The sequence below is a fragment of the Panicum virgatum genome, chromosome 5K, assembly GCF_016808335.1.
Source record: "Panicum virgatum strain AP13 chromosome 5K, P.virgatum_v5, whole genome shotgun sequence".
In the NCBI taxonomy this organism is placed as follows: Eukaryota; Viridiplantae; Streptophyta; class Magnoliopsida; order Poales; family Poaceae; genus Panicum; species Panicum virgatum.
The window spans coordinates 59,203,105-59,223,462 of NC_053140.1; the positions used below are offsets into that span (position 1 = coordinate 59,203,105).

General features: G+C 42.8%; 4 protein-coding genes across 4 annotated transcripts; 2 read left to right on the top strand and 2 right to left on the bottom strand.

The window, feature by feature from the left end:
• The first annotated feature begins 300 nt into the window (after nucleotides 1-300).
• Nucleotides 301-2,922, top strand: LOC120709076 (uncharacterized protein At3g27210-like). The gene is made up of 3 exons (XM_039994593.1): nucleotides 301-707; nucleotides 1,550-1,630; nucleotides 2,224-2,922. The coding sequence occupies exons 1-3, from the start codon at nucleotides 509-511 to the stop codon at nucleotides 2,643-2,645; spliced, it is 702 nt and encodes a 233-aa protein (XP_039850527.1). The 5' UTR covers nucleotides 301-508; the 3' UTR covers nucleotides 2,646-2,922.
• A 605-nt stretch (nucleotides 2,923-3,527) lies between these two features.
• Nucleotides 3,528-6,046, bottom strand: LOC120709077 (transcription and mRNA export factor ENY2-like). The gene is made up of 5 exons (XM_039994594.1): nucleotides 5,890-6,046; nucleotides 5,644-5,731; nucleotides 5,243-5,337; nucleotides 4,181-4,257; nucleotides 3,528-3,946 (listed from the first exon to the last, which is right to left on the bottom strand). Coding segments are annotated over exons 1-5 (339 nt in total). The 5' UTR covers nucleotides 5,892-6,046; the 3' UTR covers nucleotides 3,528-3,869.
• Nucleotides 6,047-6,208: 162 nt separating this feature from the next.
• Nucleotides 6,209-11,791, top strand: LOC120709074 (uncharacterized RNA methyltransferase pc1998-like). The gene is made up of 16 exons (XM_039994592.1): nucleotides 6,209-6,543; nucleotides 6,719-6,833; nucleotides 7,146-7,257; nucleotides 7,393-7,437; nucleotides 7,533-7,600; nucleotides 7,776-7,830; nucleotides 7,923-8,002; nucleotides 8,149-8,232; nucleotides 8,868-8,981; nucleotides 9,230-9,348; nucleotides 9,960-10,077; nucleotides 10,164-10,294; nucleotides 10,431-10,584; nucleotides 10,694-10,773; nucleotides 11,097-11,364; nucleotides 11,500-11,791. The coding sequence occupies exons 1-15, from the start codon at nucleotides 6,251-6,253 to the stop codon at nucleotides 11,179-11,181; spliced, it is 1,653 nt and encodes a 550-aa protein (XP_039850526.1). The 5' UTR covers nucleotides 6,209-6,250; the 3' UTR covers nucleotides 11,182-11,364; nucleotides 11,500-11,791.
• Nucleotides 11,792-12,199: 408 nt separating this feature from the next.
• Nucleotides 12,200-19,254, bottom strand: LOC120709073 (dynamin-related protein 3B-like). The gene is made up of 20 exons (XM_039994591.1): nucleotides 18,676-19,254; nucleotides 17,874-18,156; nucleotides 17,753-17,781; nucleotides 17,559-17,660; nucleotides 17,126-17,194; nucleotides 16,982-17,041; nucleotides 16,788-16,901; nucleotides 16,599-16,647; nucleotides 16,356-16,465; nucleotides 16,149-16,241; nucleotides 15,962-16,054; nucleotides 15,585-15,722; nucleotides 14,885-14,995; nucleotides 14,271-14,372; nucleotides 14,132-14,174; nucleotides 13,742-13,890; nucleotides 13,517-13,663; nucleotides 13,091-13,143; nucleotides 12,894-12,993; nucleotides 12,200-12,786 (listed from the first exon to the last, which is right to left on the bottom strand). Exons 1-20 carry the CDS (start codon nucleotides 19,072-19,074, stop codon nucleotides 12,559-12,561), a joined length of 2,472 nt encoding a protein of 823 aa, XP_039850525.1. The 5' UTR covers nucleotides 19,075-19,254; the 3' UTR covers nucleotides 12,200-12,558.
• Between the last annotated feature and the right edge of the window lie 1,104 nt (nucleotides 19,255-20,358).

Genomic DNA, 20,358 nt, shown 5'->3' on the forward strand with positions numbered 1-20,358 from the left:
CCCGCACGGGCTGGCGCTTGGTCGTGCCCTTGGCCGAACAAAAGCCATCGTCGTCGACGGCCGCGGCAAGCTGCTGTGTGGCGGGCAGCGGGGCAGGGCGCATAGCGTGCAGTCTGGGGCTAGAAGGCAGAAGGGTAGCAATGTCTTTGTGCATCTCTGTTAGTCTCGGTTAGTAGTCATTCTGTTCAAAATGACATGTATGTCAAAACGAAAAAATACGATAATATAGAGGTATCTCTAAACTTTTCAGTGACATGGACGTCGGAGCTGATTTTTATAATGGTATACATGTAAAAAAGCTTCCTACTCCTCCAGTCCTCCCTTCCCCTTGCCTTCTCGCCTTCGTTTCTTCCCCGCCTCTTCACCTTTTCCTCCCCCGCTTCGATCCTTCACTCGCTCCTTTTCTCGATCCTTTCTCCGTAGGATCTTTGGCTAGGAGTAGCCCGCTTCGTGCGCGCACTTCACGGACATGCTTATTGTTGCGGCTTGAAAGGGGAGAAAAACGGGGATGGGTTCTTGCGCTTCGGTCGACAAGAAGGATCCAGGGTTCCCCAGGAAGCAGTTTCTTGCGTCGCCCACCAAGGCGAAGGCCGCCATCGGCAAAGGCGGCGGCGTTGCTCCGGTTGGTGATGGCTTTGGTGATCTCAATTCCAAGGTCGAGGCGGAGCAACAGCTGGGAGGGTTTGGCCCCAATAGCCCGGATTCTGGTACGCGTGATGAATCTTTGGTTTCTCTGTTTTTTTTCAAGCGAGGTACCGATCTTCATCTTTTTAATCAGTTACTATAGTTTAAAGAAGATCTTTGGAGGTAAAGAATCAGACGGTCAGTCAGTTCTTTATATGAAAAGGGACTTTTTGGGTTCGTTTACTTATTTATTATTTATTGGTCTCGGGAAGATTTGATAGCGAAGTGGTGTTGTGTTATCGCTGGCTCGCTGCACTAATCGCTTCTTGAGATCAGTTAGCTTCCTATTTTTGCAGGGGTTGATGATCTTAAACCAAAAAGGATATTTGTTTATACTGGCTGATTTTGGATTCTTTTAATGGAGAAGGGGTTGGAGTTGTTACAATTTATGGTTCTTGAAAAGTTGACACTTCCTAAATGACGATGCTCTTCTATCCAAAGTACTTACTCTATTGGTTGAAGGTTTTTTAGCCTGATTACTTTGTTGTTTGGTTACGTTCCTTAGGGATGGACCCGAGTTTTTTTGTTGTAAAATTTGCTGACTAAATCTCAAATAACGCACGACTTTGTTGTGGCAAATCAAGAGCTTGCTCAATAACCTCCTGAATATCTTAGTTGCAATGGGCTGTGCTTCAGTGTTTCTTTCCCCAGAATAAATTGCCAGCTCCTGAATCATCAATCTGCCAGGAAGCATAAAGTTTGTTCTGTGGTTCTGAATTTCTTTTAGCTGAAATTGTTCTCTTCACTGAAACACGCCCATTTACCAAGCTGATTGAATTTATCTATCCAGTTAGCTGAAAGTACAATAACCTGAATACAATGGCTCTTTTCATCAAAATTACGACTTATTGAATTTAATTTGCAGGTAGCAAGGATGAAATGTTCTTTGAAGCTCGAGGTTGGTTAGATTCAGACTGCGAGGATGACTTTTACAGTGTGAATGGAGGTAATCAAACCGTTGCACATGTTTAAATTAGTAACTGCTTAAAGAAGCTGCAGTCTAGTTTTAGATAGGCATAGGCATAGTTTTCTTCTATTCTTGTATGCAGTTGTCCTGGCCCATCATATTGTGATTACCTTTGCACCAGTGGTTTAGTTTATCACGCTCATGCCATTCACTTTTTTAGGTTGTCCTATTATTATTATTATATTAGTAGCATGTGCATGTGGATTGTTCCGCTTGTTACGCGCAAACTGCATGTGCTGTGATAGGTTTCTTGATGATACAGCCTCTATTTCTCTCTAGAATCTAAGGGGCCTAACTTATCCTTTGATTTTGTCTTTGGGCTCAATCATGTTTCTTAGCATCTAACAGTTAAGGACATGGTCACATGGACCCCCCACCTTAAGTTTCATAACCTATACCATGTGGTCCTTTATCAAATCACTCTAGCAATATCCTGGAAACATAACACATTCATTTATGGATTGTGATGATGTTGTAAAGAGAGTTCTGACGCAATCAAGTTCAATAGTTGAACAAGTGATGGGATTTGCTTTAGTTGCTGCATAATCATAAGCTGTGCTCTTCTTATGCAGATTTCACTCCATCTCGTGGCAGCACACCAAACTATCAACCCAGAACGCAAACAGTGATGACTAACATCTTCCGACCTGACAATTTGGACAAGTCCAAATCATCGGAACCTTCTCCAACTGGCCGGAGGAAATTAGCCGAGCTCTTGCAGGAGCCAATGCAAAATGGTGATGAAGAAAGCACCGATGTCAGCAAGAACGAGAAGCAGCAGTTACAATCTGTTGCCGTAGATGGGAAGCCGGTGTCTGAATCCACATCCAGCTCCGCTTGCAGTACAGAACCGACGCCGACCGTGGTCACCAAGAGCCGGAAGGAGAAGGCGTGGTACACCGGGCGCTGTTGCCTGCCGAGTTTTGTTCATAGCCTGACCTTAGATGAGGGTGAGAGGGGGCATAATGTGAGCTCGAGGCCATGTGCTGTTTGACAGTGGTGCTCCAGTGTCCTGCTGCCCTGAGCGGCTGTATTTAGCACGACATATTACCCGATCCTCCGGACCCTGAAGCTACTGTAAAGAACGGGGGGAGTATTAAGAGTACTATATCCTTGTAGGAATCAAGTGGATGATAGCTACTCGTAAAATTGATGTGCACTGCGTGTTGATCAGCTGCGAGAGTAGAGCATCTAGCTCAAGAAATTACCCCTATCTGTGCATACCTTCTCGAATCTTTATGGGCATAAACATATATTTTTCCAGATGTCAACCGCCAGCTGAGCTAGGGCATGTGAGATACCATACCTCTCTACAGTGACTGAATTGTGATGCCCTCTTGGCTCTTGCATGATTGACACATGTGTATTGCTCTATCCTGTACCAAGTGTACCCTTTGCGTTTGCCCCTCAGATACTGCAATGGCCATGGCATATCATGAGAACTTTATTCTAAAAAATAATTGGCATTGGTGTCATGAATCGAGCCGGGTGCGGGTTTTAGCGCTGATGGAGCTTATGACAAGGACACCACTGACTTCGTCATTTCTGTTCTCCCCTAACCACCGAGCAATAATTCAGGAATAATTGTCAAAGTTTACATGGATGGCCAAATGACCCGCAAATCCTGTTGTTCCTGGAACAGACAAGTCTATCTGGAGGTGCAGACATTATGCACATCGGACTCAGAACAGCAAATACCAACAATGAAGTGAGCAGCACTGCAGCAGCCACGAGCCCATACGATCAAACATGACAACGCAGACAACCGATCCCCCGAACGAATGCCAAGCAATACTATAACATCCACGAGCATCACAACACAATGACAAAGTGGAATCGATTCACGTTGGGGCCCACTGGAGATGACCCAATCAGGTTCCAGTTTTCAAATGGATATTATCATTTATATCTAGATATTCCAGTTTCCTAATTGTGAAATCAAGCATCAATTGAGCGATAATAACACTGTGTAGCATTACAAGCTCAGGTTCCTTTAACAAATACAGTATTCAAGGATTACAACCCCCGTGTCTTGGACACCTGAATATCACGCTAACGACCAAGGAACATGTGGACAGCCTCATGAAGATCAATCTTATTCTTTTCATGTCATGATATTGCCATATGCATTGTTTTACTGCACCCTTGGTCCACAACAAGGTTAACTTCCCAGTATTCGTACAATGGTACATGTAGCTCCAACACTCACAATAAATGACTACCGACGTGAGGTAGACATGAGGAAGGACCGGATACGTTGCAGAAGTTCTGCCTTCACTGAATCAGGCACTGATGCTGTTTCACATGCGAAATAAATTGCAAACACTGTATGAGGGACCGCAACAAAGAGGAGCAAATTTTCTCCACCAGGAAAGTAAAAGTGCAGAACTGCCCAACAATGAGCATTTTTTACGGGGGCAAAAAGACAAGAGTATGCATTACTGATTGTCCAATTGTTTTGTTCCAAGTACGCAAAGAAAGATGAATGCACATGAAGACATTTTTGACATATATAGTGGAATTAGTTACCTCTTCCTTTCGGAGTAATAACATGAATAAGATCATCTACTGTCACATTATTTCTTCCTTTCTTCCTTGCATATGCCCTACAGACAAACACAAAAAGGAGATGCACAGCAAAGAATGTTGAGCATGGGGAAGATACATATTATCCAGTTAAAACCACACTTTCTTTATTCCTAACCTACTGAATGTGTAATGTAGCACACATTTCAGACGCTAGTGGCAGCTTAGGGTTTTGAAGCTTCCAGAATTAGATCGAATCTTATTGGATGCAATGAGCATTTAGCACAGAATTTGGACAGAGTTAATAAAAGAACCCACTTTCAGCTGAAACATGTCAGTATATGTGCTAAGTGGTTAAACCCTAAATCCCTCATATGAGCAATAACTGTATATGCAAAAGAGCATGTGCTAAGTGGGTTACTCCGAACCTTTAAGCTCTGGACATGTTTATCCGAGATTTTTTTTTGCAGGAAAAAGAATGAACACAGAAACAAATTGCAGATTTTGCATGGATTGTTATAACTGCAGTAGCCATCTTGTAAAATCATTGCAGCTATTATTTACTGGAAAATTTTGAAAAGCCAGCCGTAAGTTGTTGTTCTATGGAATCAACTTGTGTGTGCATTAGATCTCGCAAATAATCCAATTTATTATGAAGTAACAGAACCCCTGCAAGTTATTTTCACGAGGAAACACTTGCTTCTGCTTCAGAATTTAGCTGTACTATTGAGCAAGATAGAAATAAAGGTTTCGACAGATTAACATGTACCTGTCAAGCTTTCATGCATTTTCAGTAGCAATTCACCAAACTACCAAAATCAGTTGAGTATAAGGCAATCATTGGTAAGTAGGACAAAAACATCATGTTTTCTCAAAAAGTCCAAAAATTTGCTATGCTTAATGCACAGATCAGAACCATAGGAATATGAACCACTTGCTCAGCATCGTTTGAATACAACTAAGATGAATGCGATTTATTACTATGAATCATTGAACATACTTTGTCAATAGCAAACATACACTCAGCACGAACGGCATTTTAGTTTAATGGGTGAGAAGCCAAACCTGCAGAGCGCCTTCATCTCATCCCTCCAGCCGCACTCGACGAGCCGCTCACGGAGGAGCTCCATTAACTTCTCCTTCTCCCCACTCTCTACCAACTTCATGACAAACCAAAGCCCACCTCATTGTTACCACACCCAAGGAACAAACAGCAGAGATAGAAGTAAAACTAATTGTTTCCTCTTCGTTTTAACCATCCCAGAACCTCCTCTTTCCTTACAACCAAACCCTAACCAAATCCAACGGAGACTACCTACTTGGACCACACGCCAGAAGCTACAGACTCCAGCTTGTGAGCATTAAGACCTCTAGTTTCGATCCAAAAAAAAAAAAGAAAGAAACCCTGCGATGCACGATTTTCCTGCTCGATTTCAGCAAAGACGGGGAAAAGTACTAGTTAGTACCTTGATGTTGATGGCTTCTTCAAGGGAGGGCTCCTTATCCCGATCCTCCTCCGCGCTCGGTGTCGGCGGCCGATTAATCGACGCTCTCCTGCCAAAAACCATCGCCCCAGCGCATCACAGTCAGATTTTTTTTCACAGGCAAAAAAGATGGGAACGGAAATTTTTCGAGAAACCATTGATAGAACAGTTTGGGGATCAATCTAGAGTGCGCATAAAGACAGCAGAAGATGGAATTGGGCAGCTCACATGCTTCAATTCGGGTTGATGCGCCCTCCCTCCTCTTGCTTCCTCCCCTCGCTGCTGCTTTGTTTCGTGGGCGTCGTCTTCTTCCTTCGGTTTTGGGTGGAGGGCGTCCTGTCACCTCATCAATGTTTTGGGAGCCGCCGACTCGAAGACTACCCGACAGGTTGATGGGCCGTATTCCTACAAGGATCCATGGGCCGTATTCCGAGAAAAACGAACGGGCCTGGGCCCCCAGAGCAGGCTAAGCCCACCGAAAAATATCTGTGCTCTGGATAATCCAAGAGGGAGGATGCGTCTCTGTCCTCTTATCCCCATTTGCTTCTCTACTACACTTCCCGCCTCCCCACCTCACCGCCGGCGAGCGATGCCTCCCCCGGCGGGGCTGCTCCCCTGGCCATCGCCGTCCACCACGCGCCTGAACACCCCAACACCGACCCGCCCTCCTCCTCGCACCACCCGCGTCCGCCCGCCGCCTCCTCCTCCCCCGTACACTCGCGTCCGCCTTCCTCCTCCCCCTCCGCCTCCTACGACGCCACCGCCGCCCCGCCTCGAACCCGCCGCGCCAAAACCAACCGCCGCCTCCACCCCCTTGCCTCCCGACACTGTCTCCACTGCGTCTTCGTCGTCCACCTGCCTCGATTGCGTCCACTTCGGGAAGTACGTTTCTCTCTCCACCGACACACACACACACACACACACACACACACACACACACACACACACACACACACACACACACACACACACACACACACACACACACACACACACATAGAGGTCCCGTGCCGCGTTGCGTTCGTGTGAACTAATTTATCATTGATCCAATTCGTAGGTGCTCAGGCTGCACGCACGAGGTAGACCTCGACAAGCCGCCGGTGCTGCAGGAGGTGGCGAATTTCTTCAAGGGCCATGGTGTCGGAGATTTCACCTTCAGCAGGGGTAGGCTGGTACGTGTGCACTCCATCCAGTTGTGTAGCTTCTAAAAATTCCTTCTGCATCCCATCCAATTTACCAGTCGCCATGCAGTTGTATGCTGTTTGGGCGGTTTGTTGAGCTCTGCTCCAATTTTGTAATTAGCTTAGCCATTGTCAACCTATAATATACTCTTTTTGTGGTTCTCGTTCGAACACTCACTTGGTGAATAGAACCTTAACTTATTTCTTCAATCTCTGAAAGCATATATTATCTGACCAACTAAAGTGGGCATGCTGTTACTTGGGTGCTTTTACTTATTGGTAAATGGACAACTGTGTTTTTAGTCCCAATGGCGGTGCCGGGCAAAGTTAGCAGTTCGTGGAACACCAGAGAACCCGTTGATCGGTTTATACCAGGAAGGGACACATGTCGTAACAGATATTCCGGAGTGCAGAGGTTAGCGATCATATTTTACTTATCGTAAATTCATAATAGTTATTTAAAGGAGTTAGCAAAAGTTGTTTCAGCTCTGGAATGTTACATATTATTCTGTTTGCAAAATAAATCCATTTTATTTTCACAAATTTTCAGCTCACCACCCAAGCATTAATGCTGCTGTTAAGCTGCTAAGGCGAGGTATATTACCATCGTAAATACATGCTTTCTTCAGTGGATGTGCATAAATACTGTCTTAAACCTGTCAAGTGAAGCTTACTATATTGGAGTTGTAGGTATATCTGAGTTGAATATTCAGCCATTTGACGAAGACGCTGGAACTGGTGAACTCAGATATGTTCAGGTAATTAGTTTTCTTGAAGTAACACATAACCATATGAAGAAACTTTATGTTTTTCTAGGCCCAGCATTATACTCCACCCGTGAATTTGTCACTTCTAATATAGAATGCAGATACCATAGAGTGTAGTTGTCTTCCCTGCTGTAATGGAATTTATTTGCTTTGCCATGTTCTCCAGATGGCTGTGACAACATACAACACATCTATTCCAGTTGATAAAAGATATGAGCAAGGTTAGTCTGATTCTCTAACTCTTCATTTGCTGAATGCTCTTTCCATCAATCTCCTTGGCCAAAGTGATCGAAAAAATCCCATTACCATTCAGGGAGAGTTCAAGTTTCGTTGGTTTGGAATTCAAGAGATGAGCGTTCCCAAAATGCAGAGAAGCTGGCTTTATTGATAGAAGTAAGTTGTTGAAACTTGAAACTGCGGTTCTGCAACACATGCAGCTGTTCGTTTTCCATATATTTCCTTGAGAATCTTGTACCAACATATTCCCCTGCTTTGCATGCTGTATCATTTGATCATTGTGAATATACTTCTTATGACAGTTCTTGTGGAGAAATGGTGGGCCAAAAGGTAGTGCTCATCTGATCCATTCCATATGGGCCAATTTTCAGACATCAACAAGCAATGTAAGATACCTTTCTCTTAGTTTTGTGAATGTAAACCATGTCCTATACTTCTGCATGCAAATAATACACACTCACCGTTTGGCATTATTATTACAGTCGCTGTAAACAGTTGTATTTTTCTGCAAAGGGAGGCAATCAAACAGAGTGAAGATTAAGTTAGGAATTAGGAGTGGCCCTGTAGACATATGGTAGTGGTAACCACCCCACATGTCAACAAATCCAGATACCCCCCCCCCCCCCCCCCCCCCCCCACACACACAAGCAACATCTAGCAGAATTTCAGCTGGAATTAGGTCATGTCCTTGGTTTGAGTTAACAGGTGTACCAAGACCACTTTTCCTTGCCTTATAGGATTACATATGCTAGCAGTCACATCTATGCAAGTTGTATGTATACCAGTATATGTACGAGATGCACAGAGTGGGTAAATAATCCTGTTGGACTAGTCAATTATATTGTCAAAATTTCAAGGTTCTGTTGTTCTTCCTTCTTGTTGCTACTCTTAGCTGTTTGCCTCGATCAAATATTAGCTGCCAGATCTGTTGAGCAACCAATTTGTTCACTTCAGTATATGATTTTCTTCACGGGAAAAGGGAACATATTTTTTTCTTTATAACAATGTGTGGCTTCTGCAGATAATTTTTGGGCATAAATGGAGACATCTCAAAGGGGAGAGAGACCTGTGGGAGCGTTATGGAGGAGTTGATATTTCGCTGGACCCTTGTAGCTTTGGCCAGGCTAATACTCTGGTATGTGCGATTAAATCATGCCTGCTCATGTAGAACTTCAAGTATAGCATGCAAAATTTCCTGATATATTGTCTTGGCAATTCAATTCTCCGCAAGCTACTTGATACCCTGAGAGCTCCATGCACCACATGTATTGTTGTGTACTTGCGCAAATATCTCAGATATGTCTGGAGCTACAGTTCTAAAGTTTATGTGAAGTTTCTCGTGCTATTTTCTTGCTATTACACAGTGCTTTGTTTTCTTTGCAGTCATTTAACTCTTTGCTGCATAAGCTGAACAAGTATGTGCCACGTGGTTCAACAGTTGTTGATTTGTACTCCGGTGCTGGAGTTATTGGGCTATCGGTTGCTGCTTCAAGGAAATGTAGGTGAGATAAATGCATCCCAACAGGAACAGATGTTATTTCTGTATTACATCCGGTAAATCAAATATGCTGGTCAGGATATATGTGCTAAAATATTTGCAACCTGATGTAATGTCTTAATGCATGCACTAATTCCAAGAGCTTTTGCTTCCATATGGTTTCTTGGTTGATATCTTTTGTCGACAGCGGTTCGGCATGGCATTATATGTTTTATTAGTTGTAGGCAGCTAACTAGCCAAAACCAGTACTGATTTGGTTGACCTTGCTGAGTATGGTACTGCTCAGACTTTATTTCTAAAGGCCTCGGCTGAATAGGCTAAAGCCCAGAGACCAAGTCCGGTCCTGCCTTATGTGATTTGGCCCCAAGCCCAGTTTTTTTTTTTTTTTGAAACCAATTATTGACTGAACTATAAGCATGGGAAGACAAACTATTGTTAATAAGCTAAGAAATATTTTATGAAAAAAACTGACATTTACAAAAAGGAATTTGTGTGCAAAGCGCTGCAGTTCAGTGCTGTCCATATCTGATTGGGCATGCTTACTTTCAGTACATTACTTTAGATTGAATGCTTTCCTACCCAGTTATTTTCATTTAAAAATCGTTCTACTTCCAGGTCTGTGAAATGTGTTGAGATTAACAAACAATCGAAGATGTCTTTTGAGAAATCAGCAAGCCGACTTCCAGCGAACCTGGGTTGCACCATCACTTGGCACAATACTGACGCTTCAGTTGTAAGCAATCGATCTTGTATTTCTACTGTACATATATCTTATATTAGGTATTCATTGGAATATTCAATTTTGCATCATGGCACCAGGAACCTGTTCATTGGTTTGAAGGGTCAAGTGTCGTTATTGTGGATCCTCCCAGGAAGGGATTGCACCCATCTGTTATCACTGCTTTGCAGAAAGTTGCTTTGTCTGAGCGCAAGGCATACAAGGCTAAAAGGTGTAGCTAGCAGCATTATGTTGTTTTTGTACTTTCATGCTTTTATTTCTACTAATATGCATGCTAATTTTCTGCAATTCTGAGTTCCTTCTCCTTGTGGTAACTTTATTAATAAGATATTATTTTATGAACACAGTTCACTTGCAAAGGTTAAGGATGAGAAGAGACCATGGATCTTACGGGCAAGGGAAGCAGCTGTTCATGTTGATAATACGACAACAGAAGAGAGCAGTGAAACCTGGCCTGAAACCCTTATATACATTAGCTGTGGGTGGGAAAGTTTTAAGAAGGTGAGACTCAGAACCTGATTTAGTTATGTAACTTCTAAGCAGTGCCCAGTTGATACCCTTTGGACTCAGTCATCTGACCGTTATGGTATCTGTAATCATTCGTTTGCAGGACTGCAAAAGCTTGATATCCAGCAAGGCCTGGCAGTTGGAGAATGCCCATGCTTTTAACTTCTTCCCTGGCACAGATAGGTAACTATTTCTGCTACTTGACTAGAAAGCACTAAACTATATTTTACTGCAACAAATATCCTTACGTGTCGCACCAAGTTGTGGACTGCAAGAACAAAAATTGTCCCTTCCAACTTTGAAGTTGCTATTATTGATCCTAATTACCACCTGTTTTGGGTCATTATAGACTTGAATTTTCTGTTGTAAAGTTGATCATTCTTGTGTATTGTATTCGTATCTGGAATTTTTCAAGGAATTTCGCCATCATTTCACATCTAATCAATGTGCTTACTGATGTGTACATTGTCAACTTTGAATCATACTAAATGGAATTGCTAGTGCAGCATTGAAATCCTGGCAATCTTCAAACGTGAATCAGAAGCTGGTCAGAAGAAAAAGAAGAAATCAAAAAAGAAGATGGCCAAGTAGACTATAACAGAAGGCTGACCTGTAACTGGAAGACTGAAGTGAAATGGCCTAAGAGTTCTGCAAATCTTTAATGCCGATCCAGATATAGCACGAAATACTGTCGTTGGTGCTCTGAGGAATTTTACATGCTCCAAACCAATCAGCTCAATGATCTCTAACTAGCTCATGAAATTCGGATACAAGGTAATCTAGAGAAACTTGCTTGATATAAATTCAACCGATGAATCTTCACAACCTTTTGATTTCCAATTTCTAATAATTCAAAATGTAGCCGTCCAAAAGGGGCAGCTTATCAGATTGTGAGCTTTGTGCGTGCAGGTTAGCTTAGGGTGATCATGTGCGAGATGCACTGTCAGCAGTCTGCAGACAACTTAGAGGTGGGAATTTCAGACAGCGCAGAGGTCCGTTTGTATAAATATAGCTAATAGGCCGTTTGCTGATTTTTTTTTCTGCAGTCGCTTAATGTAGTTTGTGTTTTATGTCATGTATTTCATTTATTTGCTCAGGGACAACTATAGTTCGTATGGATACGATGGAGAGCTCCTCCATTGTGCATTTGTGCTTATCCTTTACTTCGTTATAAAAAAGGGAAATCCTTTTTACACTTGCACTTCTTTGGTTATGCCACGAGTTTAGGAAGAAACCAGATTGCGCTGCTCGCACCATCTCTTTGCTGCTGCGCCGAAGTAGATAATGGAAGGAACAAGGAAGAGCAGCGCTTTCCTCTTCTCTCGCGTCATGTCTTTGCTGCTGCCGCGAGAGAAGATAACTAGATACTGAAACCTGAGCTGCGCTTGCGGACGGAAACTGAACGCCGCTTCCTGTGTTATCTGTGCAACGCGCTTCCTGTGTTATTAGCAAGTCACAATTAAAAATTACTCCTAGCTCAAGCTTCAAGTATAGAACTGCAGTACATGAAGCATTATGTAAAACAAAGAACGATCCTCTCGCTTAAAAATTATTCAACAAATCACAATGCTGATTAACAATCAGCATTATTAAACGAAGGCTCTACAAATCAAAACAGCGTAAAAGGGAACAATTTGTTGTCAACTTCTTGCACCACCATACCAGCCATGTCATATTTTGCACAGCAAATCCGTGGTAACATACAGGCACTCGGCACTACTACACCTAGTAGAAATTTCCATAGCTTCTTCCATGGGTCCGAACAAAACTATACCCATCACCGATATCATTTAAGACAATGACTGGGCAAAGATATACTGTACAAAAAGGCGAAATGACAAAACTCGCACCATGTCAGGCTTCATCGGCGCAGCGCTACAAAGAATATAACTAGAAAAAACATATATCTATGGATGGCAACAAACTTGATGCGGTTCAATCTGGGAGAGGCAACATTGAAAGGTGGCATCAAAAACCATTGCCACTCATATTGGTATTGAAAGGGGGCTGTTCCCCTGAATGGTTGGATCTCCTTGACCTTGACTGCTTTGGGGTTGAATATGGTGAACTTCCATCATTGAATCCATGTAGGGATGACGAAAGCCCGTGGGCCCTTGGTAGACCAATCACATCAGAGTCAAGGGAATAGCCACCCCTCTCAACTGCCTCCGCGTCGAGTGGTATCTCGTCCAAAGTCTGAATGATGCAGAAGAAACATGTGAGGCGAAAAAAAGCTGAGTGTTGGTGAGATCAAATGGCACCAGAGACTTTTGAATGGAGGAATTAGAGTCACGAAAACATACTTTGTAAGCTTGCTGAAGAACCTTGAGATTTTCTCTTATCTGCTTCCTCTTTATGGTTATCTCATCAGGTTCTTTGAGCAAGTCCTCCAAGAGATCATCTCTGAATTGGGTAATAGAGAATATTTAAGCGTTTGGAGTGAAATTGTACCATAGCATATAAAATTTCTTTGCTTAACAAGAGTAAATCATGTACCTACCTGTAAAGCTTTGTTATGAGGTAATTATGCAGCGCCCTTTTTGTGTGATTAACCTGCAACAGAACCAGTGTCACAGATGAGTGAAATGTTACAAGACAATTCTCAAATCCATATCGTCTCACTTAATGAAATCTGGAACTTATTGGAGCAATCTGGCCACTAGAATGCAATGTTTAGGACTGATGAAGAAGAAACCAATCACTTAATGACCATGGACATGATCAATCCCGAACAATAGTGGCCCTTAACAGTGTCCACCAAGGATAACAGTGCTATTGGTATGCAACCATACTTGATATAGACATATTCATAACACTTCCCTCTAAGCCTACTAATGTCATTAAAAATAGCACAAGGATTGCATAAGAAATGACATGCACACAGAAACAGACAATCTTGTGGACAAATTGGTTAGTAATCACATACCAGGAAATGCATAATTGCTTTTGGGATGAAGTCCTCCACATTTTTCCTGACTATATTGTAATATGACTTCAATAGCAATTTTGTGATTGCTATTTCGAGTGCTTCCTGCTCAGACTGGTGTTCTGAAGGTTTAAGGACGACCGGTGGCTGTTCAACAAGGGTCTCTTCATCAATCACTCGGTGTATGTGAATGGCATTAATGAGAAAATTAATAAGATACCTCACCTCTCTTAACTGTATCGTGGAGAATGAATGTTCCAGATTGGGTGTCGGCACAGTATACGATCTGTTTGCTGAATTATCTTTTGCAGAAGCATGTGCACGGTCCTCGTTGGAAGTAAATATTGAATTCCAAAAGGATGTGCTTGCACTACCTAAAGATACCAGGTAATTTGGAGCAAGATAAATGGTTTCAGTAACTAGGATGATAAAAGATGCCAGGTAATTGGACTGAGATACATTGTTTCAAAAAGATCATGCCAATAAAAATGCACAGGGAAAGAATCATAAAAAGAAAAGCAAAAAAAAAAGAGAGAAAGAAATCGAAGACACAGAACTTTCTTATTATGGTAACACACAAAATATATATTTTACATTTGCAGTAAAATTCCTTACCAGAAGATCCTGGTCTCTCAGCCTCGGAAGCAGGCCTTACCCCCTGGTATTTTTTTAAAAAAAAAGAGGAAGAGTAAAGATACAAGTGCCAAAAAAATTCCACAATACATAACTGCTAAAAGATGGTGATGAGAAAAACCTGGATGTGATCAGTAATTACTCCATTTACTGTTCTGCCCAATACTGCACGCATTTTTTGAGTCTTTTCAGAAGCCTGTACCTTATCAGCATCTACTCCATCCTGCAATTCAATATATTATTAAGTATTTTTGGATAATCGGTAGGATGTGAGCTGAATTAACTTGACTTGCAAACAACCTGAGAGAAACATATGCCTCCAAAAAAAATACCTCATTTTGGTTAATAGCTTGTTCTAAATGTATCAACAGATTTGTTTGTCCTAAGCCCATATATTTAAAAACAGAGGGTAGTAAAAGAAAAGCAACATTTCCACAAAATAAAATAAAAGGACAAAGGTACATGTGAAATAAGTAATAGCAGACCAAGTGGAATAAATCTTCATAACCCTAAAAGTGTCCTGCCTTTCACATCAAACAAGGAACAGCAAGTGGTCACAACTCCAATTCTTCATTCTAGAATCTATAGTTTTGGCATGGTCCTACGAGTTTGCTTAACAAACAAACAAATTCAAACAGAAAAAACATAGTTTGACAAACATATTATGGCTGGTATAGATTCTAAAGTTCACTCATAACAACATTTGTAATAACAGTTGACATAACATATGCATACCTTTCTTACCACCGACGATGACATTTTAGCAGACCTAACTTGCTGTTGTGCTAGCTCGACAGCCTTGCTGCCACCGATAAAATTCGGGTGTGATGTGTTTATGTAATCCTCCTGCACAATTAATATCATTGCTAGTGAAGGAAAAACAAGAAAAGATGTATGAATGCTGAATGCAAAGAGTCAGGTTAAGTATCGTGCAGGTGATTACACTTATGGTCTATTTGAAAGGTGGTTTTAAGATCCAACTCCCTAGGATTTAGTAGAAACTAAACTAAAATACCAAAAGTTCCTAGACCACTCCATCTTTTCCAAACAGGCCATTAGAAACCACAAAGCTTTGGAGATTTAGAACTTCAGATCAGGGATCAGGTCCTGAGTTCGACTCCCCGTGGGAGCGAATTTAAGGCTGAGGGTAAAAAAATCCCCTCGCTGGCCCCGTGTGCCAAAGCACTGGTTGTGAGACGACCCAGGTCGGCCTGAGGACCCTTACATGGCCCAGGCAGGTAGTTCCCAGGGGTTACGTCTCCCAGTGTCAGGGCGGGGCCAGGGTTCGGGGATTTTCTCGGTCGGGGAAGCCGAGGCTTCTTCTTAAGCTAATACCGGTGGGGCGGTCTTTCCCCACCCGGCCGAATTTTTTTTTAGAAGTCAAGCAGCTCCCAGGAAAAAAATAAGTTAACAACCACAGTGCAAGAGTGTGTACCTCCATCTCAATAATGTGTGCTATCATACTTTCTGCTGGCTTAAGCCCATCCCGCAAAAACTTCCCAATTACTTCATCCATGCTTCGGCGGAGTATAGGAAACTGCTGCAGCTCTGTTGCAAGGCAGCGATGGCTCATCTACAACAAAAGAGTGAAGTTATGAGAACTATCAATAGAAAGAGTATACAGTATGTTAGATAGCACAGTAATAAAGTGATTGAACAAATACATATTTCAGCTTCCCAAAATATACAACTGGACTGACCCATTATTAGGGAATTTCCACCTAGATACATTACAAAATCTGAAATCATACAAGGTATGTAAAGAAAAACTGCCCAAAAAAGGCCATAAAAGTGATGTAGACAAGTATATACCTTTACTAGCTCATCATATATGAATTGTGCACACTGAAGACTTGGATCAAGCAATCTGCTGATCTGCCTACGTACAAGGACTTCAAATGGTACCTAAGAGATTGTTTGCAACAGAATTATCAGCTAAACTGTTCAAAGGCTAATAGTCTCAACAATGCACGCAAAAAGAGACAGGTGCGTGTCTTACTTCAGGTACAAACAGCGCGCTTCTAGGACCAGTTGCATTTTGGATAGCCATGCGGATGTCTTCATCCGTAACATCCTCATAGGGGTCAACCTCCTGTCGAGACACAGATTTTATACTCATGTTATCGCACGACGCATGTATAACGAAAAACACTATGCATCATGGAATAAAAGAAAACAAGCCAGCACATCAACTGTAACCACGCACCTCTAAGCTTTTTACAAAGATAGACTGAAAAATGTAATGGATTCTTGCTCCACCAGAAAGTTCAATGGTTGATATATCTTCATTTTTTCCTTCCACCATCGAGGAGAATGCTGTGGCATACACAAGGTGTTAACAACCTAATGCTTAAAAATAAAGACACAGCACAAGAAAGTAATAGGCAAATCTATCTATTGAGGCATACATATAGCTTCCATGTAAAAATGGTCATGGTTCAGTAGTTACCTTCACAATATTTAGCTAGAATGTTCAAAAGCTTTGCACCTTGCCCGGCCTGCAACCATGAAACGTTTGATGGGCATCACAAGGAGATAAAAAGAATAAGAGTGCAGATGAATCATAAGCAAAGAAACAAGCCAGGTAATTCAGTTTATGTTATCACTTTGTCCAAAAGAAACCTAATGGAAAACAGACCTTTGAGTCAACAGGATCACCATACACAGCAAGCTCCTTAGCAACAGCAGTCAATTGACTGCTTATGCGTGACTTAAGCCCTGGCAGAACTGTTTTTATATGTTGGACCAGGATCTGAAACCATATAAATGGAATTAGTTTTGAATCACAATATAAAAGTTGTCCTAGAATGGACATCTCAGTCAAAACCATACCTGGTTTAGCTTCTTTGCTAATTGTGGTATTCCACAGTACTGAGTAAGACCATGATATGCCTAAGAAGGGCAAACAAATTCCGTTAATACGGAAAAAGGGAATGTGAAAACCAAAAAAAAAAAACAAACTCTATAGCAGCATACTGGTTGAGTATGGAAGAATTTTTCTTCACGAGCCAGAGCATCTTTGATACTAAGGTCAGAGTTGATATCCTGCATCATTAACAAAGGTATATATTATTCTAAATAAAAAAACTTCCTGAACACCAAGGAAAATGCATGTATTTGATTGGTAAAGCAAGATTCAGATAATAATCATTCATCTTATCATATTAACTAAATATAAAGAGTTATTTGCTAGTTTAATAGTAAAGCTACAAAGTTTTCATCCACTATCAGCAACTAGGAGGCAGAAATGCAACAGCTGAATTTTCCGATTATTATCCAAGTAATGAACGATTGAACAATAAATAACAAAATCAAACTATTGGCTACAGAAAAATTGTTAATACAGTTGAACCCTTCAGTTACAAGATTCTATGAATTGATGATCTTAACCAAGAAAGACAAAAGGCACCTGCTGGCTTCGGTTTACCACGCCAACATAGCCAAGTTTCAAGGGGATCACATTTCCCAGCAGAAAGTTGCGGGCATCAGTGCCCCTGTCCATTATGTCCAGCTGGAAGAAATAGAACAGACAAGACCGCAATGAGTAGGACACAATATATAGATAAACAGTCTGTAGCCTTGAAATAAGGCTAAGAAACAAACCTTTGTGATAACACCGATTGTTCGAGAACCTACAAGAACAATAAATCAGCCTACTAAGGTATACAACTCTGAACTGAAATGTTCTACTGGACTAGACGTGGATTTTGCAGTGCACACATACCATCAGGATCAGCAACCCGAGCCATTTGAAGAGCATCAGAATTTGCTAAATCTGCATTTGCTGGTGAAACAGCTAAGATGATACATGTCTTGTGTCTGATGTATGACATTATCATAGTCCTTATTCTGGCCTCAATATCAGTTGGTTGGTCACCAACTGGCACCTTAGTGATTCCAGGCAAATCGACCAAAGTAATGTTAAGAACATTTGGTGAAAAAATCTTCAAACGGATCTGCCTATCTGATACACCCTTGTTACCACCCGCCTCCCGATCCGTTTCTGCCTGCATAGATGAAAGAACATTTACCGGTGGGTTCATAGAATCTGTGCAACAATTATGGCAACTCAACCCCCACGATAACTGATGAACCCAACTAAACCCAAAATCCTGTACAAAAAACTTCTGCACTCCCAAGTTAACTTCATATAACCACAAATCTTCCTAACAACCACTGATGGGAACCAAATTGTAATGCAACTAGCATCAAAACCAGTATACCCACATGAAACTACCAGATGAAATCACCTGAGGAACAAGCAAAGAAACAGCATCACCAATAACGCTAAACACAAGAGATGATGCCACATAACCCAGCATTACCATCGTTACAGTCCCAGAGCACCATCATAACACCTAAACAAACATCTCAAACCCTAGCAAACAGTCAGAGCACAACATTATTGTCACTAAACTCCCTAGCACCGATCCTATCCACTGAAAGCGAAGTCCAAAACAACTGATTATTCCCAATACTGATGAGCCGAATCACCGAAAGCGGCGGTGAGAAAAGGGAGTGCCGACCTGGATCTCCCGCCGGATATCTCGAAAGTCGTAGAAGCGGCGGCCCGAGAGGTGCAGGAACTCGCCCCACTCATCGGCCTCGGCGTCTGTGGGTCGTCGCGGCTGGTGCACGAGCTGAAGCACGAGGGGGCGGCGCGTGCAGATGTCGGAGCCCCGCGGGAGGAAGTCGCGGCCGACGAGCGCCTCGAGGACGCTGGACTTGCCGCTGCTCTGGCTCCCCACCACGGCCACCTGCGGCAGGTCGATCGTGGAGCTGCTCCCCAGCTGCGCGAAGATGTCCTGCAGCTTGTTGACGATCGGGATCACCGACGACCCGACCGCCGCCGCCGCAGCGGCCGCCGCGGTCGCCGCCGCCGACGGGGCGGCGGCCGACGCGGAGGAGTAGTGGTCTTCGGCCATGGTCCGGGGCGGGCGAGCTCCGCCGCTAGGCTGGCCTAGGGTTTTGGGGGAGGGAGGGGAACGAGAGGCCGGGAAGGGGATCCCTAGATCGAAAGCTTTTTGTTTTTCCTCTTCTAATTTTTTCCGATTTCGGGGTGGGGATTTCAAATCGAGAGGCGTCGGACGGTCGGAGGGGGGTTTCCGGATGCCGGGGAAGGAGACGTGCGGGCAAATTACCTTTATAGCCCCCAGCTTCTTGGCTTAAGGAACAAGAAGAACGTGCTCCTGTCCTGTTGTTTGTAGGCCTGGAGAGTGGAATCCGCTACTGAGACGTAGACCTGGGCATCCTCCGGGCCGGGTCGGGTTCGGGTCGGGCCAAAAAAAAACCGGTGTTTTTTCTAGCGGCCCGTGCCCGACCCGACCCGGTGGCCGGGCTGTAAAATTGAGCCCGCACCCGACCCGACAGCCAGTCGGGTCGGGTCGGGTTCGGGTCGGGTCGGGCCGGGCCTATATAAAATGTCGGGTTCCTTCGGGGTTTTCGGATTTCGAGTCAAAAAATTTAGCCCGTGCCCGGCCCGTCAGTCATACCGGGTCAAAAATTTTGACCCGAGCCCGCCCATCAAACTCTTCGGGTCGGGTCGGGTCGGGCTATTTTCGGACGGGTTGGGTCGGGTCTGTCGGGTCGGGCAGCCCATGCCCAGGTCTACTGAGACGTCTTGCCGCGTTTTAGTACTGCTTATCCCCCAACTGATGTGACCATGTTTCTTGGTGAGGTAGAATTGCAGCGGTAAATAGGCAATCGTATTTAGATCATACACATATTAAGTCTTATTTAGTTCGCGAAATTTTTTCAATTTTGCTATCATAACACTTTCGTTATTATTTGGCAATTAATGTCCAACTATAGACTGATTAAATTTAAAAAAATTATCTCATCATTTATAATTAAATTGTGTAATTAGTTATTTTTTAACTATATTAATGCTCCATACATGTGATGAGTACTGTAGAAAAATTTTTAGGAACTACATATGGTTTAAACCCTTGTACAATTGTACTGGATCAAAAACCAATGTGCTTCTTGACTGACTACCACTACTTACAAAGGTGCCAGCAACTTTGGATGCAGGCGGGTCAAACTCATAGTGAATAATAATACTGTGCCATCACTATCAGAGTTTTACTGCAAATTATTACAAGTCATCGAATAACCCAAAATCTTGAAGGGTAAAACGGGTAAAGGCCAGTTTTCTCCAGTCTCGCCGACTCGCCAGAGGGGCAGGCTATATATCGCCCGCGCTGCAA